Source organism: Phytophthora infestans, genomic scaffold (assembly GCF_000142945.1).
Source record: "Phytophthora infestans T30-4 supercont1.192 genomic scaffold, whole genome shotgun sequence".
Taxonomy (NCBI): Eukaryota; Oomycota; class Peronosporomycetes; order Peronosporales; family Peronosporaceae; genus Phytophthora; species Phytophthora infestans.
The window spans coordinates 168,991-176,990 of record NW_003303567.1 but is presented as its reverse complement, the minus strand read 5'-3'; the positions used below and the strand labels follow the sequence as shown (position 1 = coordinate 176,990).

The window sequence follows — 8,000 nt, the reverse complement described above, 5'->3', positions numbered from 1 at the left end:
GTACGGCTTACTTGGAGGAGGTGGGTGTTGCGAGCTTGCTGATTCTCGAGGACCTTGAGCGTGTCGTTGTCGATGTGTTTGCCCTTGGAAAGCTAGACCAAGAGGATATGAAGTTGGCGAGTCTGCTCGGTGTTCGCGTCAATCGAAGACTTGTACACTTCGCGTTCGCGAGCCAGCTTCTTGTTCAAGGTGGCGATAAACGCGTCCCGCGCCTGGACCTGGCAGTGCAGACGCTTCAGGTCCTCTGAATGTTGCTCCATGGAAGACTGAACACTCGCGAGCATGGCATCATTCTTGGCGTTGGACTCGCGGAGAATCTTGACGTCCTTGCGAAGAGCTTCGACTTCGGCGGTTGCAGCCTTCAGGTACGCCTCCGCGTTCTCCCAAGCCATGATTTCGGGTGCCACCGAGCGTACGGCGGCAGCAGCCTCGGTATGGGCAGCACGCAACTGACGCTCCAGGCTAACAACTCGGTCGGGCAAGGCCGACAGCGCATCGGGAAGAGGCTGTACGGCGGCGAGGACCTCGTCAAAGCCCATTGCAGTCTCGAGGCGACGTTGAGTACGGACATCGCCGTGAAGAGGAGGCGCAACGTTGAGTTGCACTTGATGATGAGCCATCGTAGTCAAGTACGGAATAATCGATGTCATCATGTGATCAACCGACGCTTCCGTACTCTCAGCCAGCATGGCGCGCAACGAATCCTCGGTGAGTGGTGGAGGACCACCTGCAGGCGCAGGCGGATCAGCAGAAGCCATCCCCGTGGATACAGCGACGACAGGAAGTGCCGCAGGAGCTGCAGCAAGAAGTGAAGAGTTCGGGACAGGAAGCACCGGAGGTCCAGCCGACGACGTTGCTGTCGAAGGAAGTGAAGCAGGCTGAGGGTTGTTCGAAACCTCGGTGTCGCCCTCCTGAGAAACGAGACGAGTAATGCATGGTGATGAGCAAGGTACCGATGATTCAAGAAGAAGATGAGCTGACTTATCTCCAGCTGTTCACGTTCACGTCGTCGGCGAGGATTAAGAAGTTGGAACGCGTCATTCACGGCTCGATTCAGACTCTTGGACATCCTGTGACTAGATGGTGAATTGGAGAATGAAGAAATGTCACAACGGGCACCAGTACCGTGGCTTCCATTGCGACAGGGGCAGTTGTGGTGTAGTGATTTCTCCAGAGTTGCGGATAATCGCCCGTCGACAAAGTTGCGGCACCACCCAAGATGTTCCAGCGACGAGCCCTCGGTCACGTGATGTACGGTGACTCCAAGGTGCAAGCGACTCGACGGCGTCACTACCGAACTCTCAACGGATATTGGATACGGTCCAGATGTCACTCAATCCAGGCTGTCCTTATTATTAATAATGGACTGGCCGGATTCGCATTCAGCGGCCAAGAACTGACTATCTACTGTACGAACCCTCGGTGGCGGTTGGGATGAGTTCGCGGAAGACTCAGCGACCATTTGAAGGAACGTCCACTGTCTGGGACAGGGCGCGAGCCGTTAAAGATGCTCATGCGACGGTGCAGACGACGCTTGACGTGCAAGAAGATCCATAACGGATCATTGTTCACTTGATATTTGTATACGTGATTAGGACCTCTTATTAGGAATAAACACGAAAGTACAAACATAAATACAGAACAGAATTTCCACTCAAGCACACAGAGCAACGTCCGGCTTCAAGGTAAGCGTCTGGTCAAGCTTGTTTGAGTGTGTTATGCCTGTCGGTGATCTCGAAGCCCTGTAGCCATGGTTCATCCGGCAAGACCAAGAGACTGTGTGTTTTGGCCGATTACTATCGGGAAGGTTTTACGTGACGGCTTTTTGTTGCCTATTTGCTCGACTGGGAGTGCTTGTTTTGCATCCCTTTTATTCTTCCAACCGAGTGTTGAACACTCGGTGCCCTCGTAAAAGGCTTACCCGTGCCTGGTACCCCTCCGCTGTTGGGACCACGAGGATTCAAAACACCTGCTAGCTTTGCTCGTGCTAGAAGCGTGTTCTTATTTTACTGGTTGGCCTATATAAGTAGCTTACAAGGTCCAGTCTGTCCCGGTGCAAGGGCAGAACTGGGGTCTTCAGGTCCGCCGGAACGATTATTTACTATCCTAGTAGACGTATTGTTATGGGAACGTCCTAACTACATTTGTAGCTAGAGCTCACGTGGGAATTCCAACACCACACCGAGCACAACTTCAGGTCGGCTCGACCTGGTTGGAGCGCTGGTAGCTTCTAGGCTTGTCAAAATCACTTTGCTCAAGAAAATGTCCAAGTAGGCTGGTAAAAGGGTTATTTACATGTACTGCAGCGGGGCTGCCGTAGCTTTAGCGTCAGAGGAAGACGTTCGACATAAAGAGTCACTAATATTAAGTTCCTTATCCAAAGGAACTTACAGCCCACGACCAGGGCTCAAAGTTAATACCTTAACTTTTATGCTTCGAAACCAGTACTGTTTTCTTTACTACATGTATTATTGCGGCCCAGCCGCCTAGTGGTAATTGTATTTGTTTAACTATCAAGCACAGTTAAACCTAATTAAACGCATAACGTGTGGCTTTTAGCCAACGTACTGAGAGACCTTGTTAGCTCTACAACTTATGTACTGAACATTTGGTAACTCTCCGGGTACTTCGTACCCCTGTGTTCCACTCCAGGAAACCCCGTTACCGTATTCCTTATGTGATTGGCGACGCTCGGTCATTAGCGACAAATCCAGCAGCCAATCAAATTGATTTAAATTTCGTGTCGTCGCGCTGTATGTGCTTGGCGACCAATATAATTTTGAACATGTAAAATATTTTTTCTATGCAGGTATCTTTAACGCTGGCAGAAACTGGACCACCTCAAGAATTTGACTGCCGCCAATCACATAAGGAATACAGTCGTGCACCTCCAATTCGGCAGGGCGGACCATATCAACAGTGCCAGGGCAAAAGTGCACAACGTAAAGCAAAAAACAAACGCAAATCCAGTGCACGGATATTTGTTTTGTTAATTCAGTACAAAATTTACTTCTATCTTCTGTATAATCTTGGCGTCAGACGCGCGAATCGCGGGCGCGCAACAGCGCTTCCGGTCCGGTCGCGATAGGCATCCGGCAAGGCGGCAACGTCCGCCGACCGCTTAAGAATACTCTGGACGGTAGTGCGCTTTACTGCTTGGGGGGTCTTAAGGCGCTCCGTTGCCCAGCGAGCAAGTTCGGAGTGAGAGCATGCAGGATCTGACTTGTGCTTCGCACAAAGACTGCTTTTGTGCTAGAGTTGGGGACATGTAGGAGGAAGGGCGATGTCCCATTGTCTTTGGCGGTAAAAATCAAAGTGTGTGTTTGTATGAAGACGTCGGATCCAAAATTTAAAATCAGATCGATGCGGCGTGTCATTCCTCCGCGAGGAGGGAAACCCTGAGGTTAATTGCTAGGTGGTGATGGGCAAAGGTAATTGCGCATCCGATTCGCGTAAACATAAAATCTGGCAGGGTATCGACTGATACCGGTGCCGAATTGGAGGTGCACGACTGTACGGTACTTGTTCATTAGAAAACCCTCAAATAACGTTAGAAACTGCTCTCGTAACTTGCACAAAGAGCCTATTATAGTCATGGTGGCCACATTTCGTCGCTCGTGAATCGGCAGATGAAGGACGAGCCTCCGACTCCGAGACACAGCGTGCCCCGCCGGTTGTCTCGTCCGCGACGAGCTAGCGTGGACGATGAAATAATCGCGACGCCGACTGCAGTGCGTGCTGCTGCCCGAGCAGCTCTGAAAGAAGAGGAAGTCCGGCCAGCGGCGATAGAAACACCCCGCCAACCTGCCAAGCTTATTCCGAGGCCTCCACCCGTGCTGATGTCGCGAGACTCGAGCGCATCAGTAGCCAAGACATTCCTTACTGCTATAGTGCCGGGGAGGCGACGCTCACGACGACAAAAGGAAGTGCTGCGACCCCCGTCGCCACTAGACTCAGTGCAGCCGCCCAGCGACTATGTCGATACTGGTAGCATGTCCGAGCTACCAGCACCAGCCAACTACATGGGGATGCAGGCTATGCAGCAGTTTTGGGATATTTTCCACCGCCAAGAAACAGTCCACAACAACAAGGCTGTGCCTCCCACGGTGCCTTCTGTTGTACCACGTCCCAAGTCTGCGCGCACCAATTACCTCGCTGCCGTGCGTAACCTTCGATTGTGTCCGGAACCTCTGGGTATTGTACGGCGTCGAGTTGTGGACAAAACGGCCTCCTATGCAAATGGCAGTACAGTACAAGAAGTGAACCTCAGCAGCTATCGGATGGGAAATGCTTACGCAGAAGCGTTTGGAGAAGGTTTTTCGCTGCTGCCAGGTGTTGAATCGCTCAATCTTACGCATAACCGAATCGGAGACTTAGTCGCTTCCAGGCTAATCACAGCGGCCGCCGCAGCCGCAGGTGCCCAGGGCACGGCAGGGTTGCAACAACTCAACTTGTCGCACAATGCGTTGGCGACGGCTTCTTCGCGAGCGCTCTCTGAGTTAATGCGCCGTTCGCGTGCACTTACGTCGCTAAATCTATCGCATACAGGACTGCGTGACCGTCAAGTGCAGCAGCTTTGTGAGTCGCTCACTATGAACCAGACCGTCGTGCGCTTACACCTTTCCGAAAATCGCTTCGGGGCACCAGGGATGCTGGCCGTGGCGCGGTTTCTCGAGGAAAATTCACGCATTGAGGAGCTGTATCTGGCCTGGAATCAACTACGTGGGGTTGGTGCCCTGAGAATTGTAGAGGCACTCAAGTTCCATGCGTCTCTGCGTGTGTGTGACCTGTCGTGGAATGCTCTCAGCTCGTCAGGCCCCAACTTGGCTTCTGGAACTGGGAATTCGGCTATCCATAGCTCAGGTGGAGTGCTGCTACCACGAGCGGTGGTGGCAGCTCTCGCTGACTCGCTTGCGAACAACAAGGTGCTGGCACATCTGGATCTGTCCAGCAATCGATTCGATCTCGAGGACTGCAACCTACTGGCCAAGCAACTGGAGAAGAACCAGACACTCATCGGGTTGCACATGAGCGGCAACTGCGCGGTCATGGACTCGCGTGGATTTCTCATTCCAAAGACTCAAGCCGACGATGAAGAAGGTGGCGGATTAAGGAGACTTCGGGATCAACACAAACTCTACTCGGTGGCAGTCTTTGAAGAAGTGCATAGTGACGCTGGGCCGGGTGTGTTTCCAGCTCATCTGATGTCCATTGTCGATGCGTCGTGTTGGTATTGTGGACTGTGGGCTGAGCATCGCTTTACGTGGACTCCTACTGCTGGCCAAGGCCCATTTGCTGGGACTATCGATCGATTTGAGATAACTCCGTCCATGGAGGTTCGTTTACACTTATCCGTTGACGACTGGAGAGGTGTCGCCATGGAGCGACGAGAGAATGATGGAGATGAAGTGGCCTTTAGTGCGCTGCGTGTCATTCCTCCTGGTGCTACCTGTTATTTCTTCACAGCTGTCGACACAGCTGCTGGTCCGAACAGTAGTAACAATGTGAGCTTTCATTACGTCACCTCGCGTCCTAATCGGCCTGTTCAGCGTCAACACCGCTTGCCACCTGGCAAGTCTGGTACATGTAGCTTGGGTGCGAGTGAAGCAGGCGAGGCCACAGGAGCAACGCAAGGAGGCGTGTTTGGTACTTTGGAGCGTTTGAACGTCATTCGTCTCAGCGAACGAGGAGGGCGAGATCCCTGCAACACTCTTGTTCCGCGCAGCTCAGGAAAGAACAACGGAAGACGAGGGAAATGGGACATCAACAAGAGTGTGTTTGCACGGCGTAAGCGCGAGTCTGAATGTCGGAGTTTCGTGGATACTGACGTATTTATCGCGAAAGCCTGTGCTGCAGACTGGAAACAGTGCAAAATTGATCGATTCGTGAAGGATTCTTCACGGAGACGCGAAGTGGAAGTTAGCGTTACCCGTTGGTATCGCACAGTTTGCAACGCCTACCGACGTTACTGTGGTCACAACGTGTTGATGAACTTGGCGCCTTTGGGATCGCTAACGTCAGCAGCAGCCATTCAACTGCAGAATGATATAACCTGTATACCTTGGTCAGGCTACACCGAGTTTCTTTCGGAAGCTAAAATACTGGATGAAACATCAGAGTACTGCTCGTTACCCGACCTGGAGAATGTGTTTGTGGCTGCAAACCTCGAGCTCACCCAGGAAGCCAAGGAAAAAGACAACCCGGACCGCAGTCTTACGAGGTTTGAGTTCTTGGAATGTATTATCCGAATCGCCACGAACAAATACTTTAGAAGTGCGTACCCCCTCCAACCTGTTGTTGTTGCGGTGACTCGAATACAGTACTTACTCGGATGCTGTTCTTGTGGCAGCCAATGTGTGTGATACGCCCGCCAAAGCCGTAGACAAGCTGGTGCAGGAAAATATACAGCCCGTGACCCCAGATGACGCAAACGAATTTCGTTCTCGCTTCCTCTACACAGAAGAGGTTAGCGATGCGTTTACGGAGCACATTACTCTGGTATGTCACTATACGGCTCTCGTCGGCCCCGCACACGGAATTTGACGTTGTTTATGTGCCGTAGCTACAAGAGTTATACGATGCTAACATGGGCAAATACTGCAAGCCAGGTGAAAAGAAAGGAATGCATCTGGTCGAATTCCTCCTTCTCTTGTAAGCTATGAGTTCATGAGCCTTTTTTTTCACGAGCATTATCGACAACTTTTTGTCTCTTGTTCTGTCCTTCGTTTTTGCAGAGAGAAGTACCAGGTTTTCTCCGACTCGTTCCGTGTGCGTGATATAAAGGATCCGTTCTTGGCGTGCAAATTGATGGTGCTGGATGAAATGACCACTGTAGGCCACAAGAAGCTTTTCCTCACCGACTTCATGGAGATCATCTTACGCGTCAGTGTCGTACGCTACCCACCTCGGACTCTTACGGTGGATGAAGTTGTACGCAGCTTACACAAGCTGCTGGTCAACCACTTTTACAAACACGACGCTCTGGTGGGCCAATTCTGTGAAGCGATCGACCAGGCTCTCGTCGAAGATCGTCTTGAGGCCTTTGCAAATGCTATCAACTCGCAGCGAAATCATTTACAAGCTCCTGCGTCATCAAACACTCGGAATCGCGGGGCGGGGCGCTCAGCAGGACCCGTGCAGAGGGCAATTATCGCCGAGGAGAGTGCGTCAGATACGGATGAGGACAGCGAATCAGAAGGCACATCGGGTGTGATAATCATTTGAAATCACAAAGCTCAACCGAGCAAACGATGCCACTGTCGGACACGAAGAGCTTTTATCAATAGAGCAGCACTTAGGTGGAGACTATTTCTTAAAGTTTTGAGGTCTTTTGTGCTACCAGTGCCTGTAAAACAGCACCTATGTCGTATACCCCCCTTTTTTTCAGAATCGGGTACTCTCGGGCTGTTTAGTGAGTAGACCTTGACTCGGGTGACAGGCAGACCGTTTGGGCTAAAAAGGAGGTGCTCTTAACCCAATTAACGCGGGATTCTGTATTCGACAGATTAAGTGATATTGCAGGTGTAAATATTCCGAGAGCTTATACGCGGGGAGGATGACGTAAATTCCCCGCATATACAGTTTTGTATGGCTTTGAGTGGGGGCTTTATCACTGAGGATCAGCGCTGGTGAGATAGACGGGCATCCATAGAAAATACAGTATAAGCGGTGAAGAGGTATGAAAATTCAGTTCCCAACCATTTATCCCCCCACCTAACTGCCACGAAAGCGATGGACGTGTGGATACGAAGAAGTTCAAGAATCTGTGGAGTCAGCTCGCAAAGGACGGCTGGAAGGCAAGGCCGCCGACGGGGCTGAACGTCGGGCACACGTACGTAAAGCCTGGTGTAAAGGGCAAGCTTCGCAAGGATCGCGTCAATGCGGACTATTTTTGTGGTACGATGATCGGTATATTCTATTGGTAAATTGTGTACTAAATGTGCATGATTTCTAGGGACGAAAAGCCTATGGTAGTACGCATGTCGTTTCGGTTTAGTAGA

General features: G+C 51.4%; 1 protein-coding gene across 1 annotated transcript; it reads left to right on the top strand.

The window, feature by feature from the left end:
• Positions 1-3,596: 3,596 nt before the first annotated feature.
• PITG_20496 (uncharacterized protein) lies at positions 3,597-7,181 on the top strand (the record flags this gene model as incomplete). Its single annotated transcript, XM_002895356.1, has 6 exons — positions 3,597-5,586; positions 5,638-6,273; positions 6,350-6,498; positions 6,563-6,651; positions 6,735-7,088; positions 7,172-7,181. The coding sequence occupies 6 exons, from the start codon at positions 3,630-3,632 to the stop codon at positions 7,179-7,181; spliced, it is 3,195 nt and encodes a 1,064-aa protein (XP_002895402.1).
• Positions 7,182-8,000: the final 819 nt, after the last annotated feature.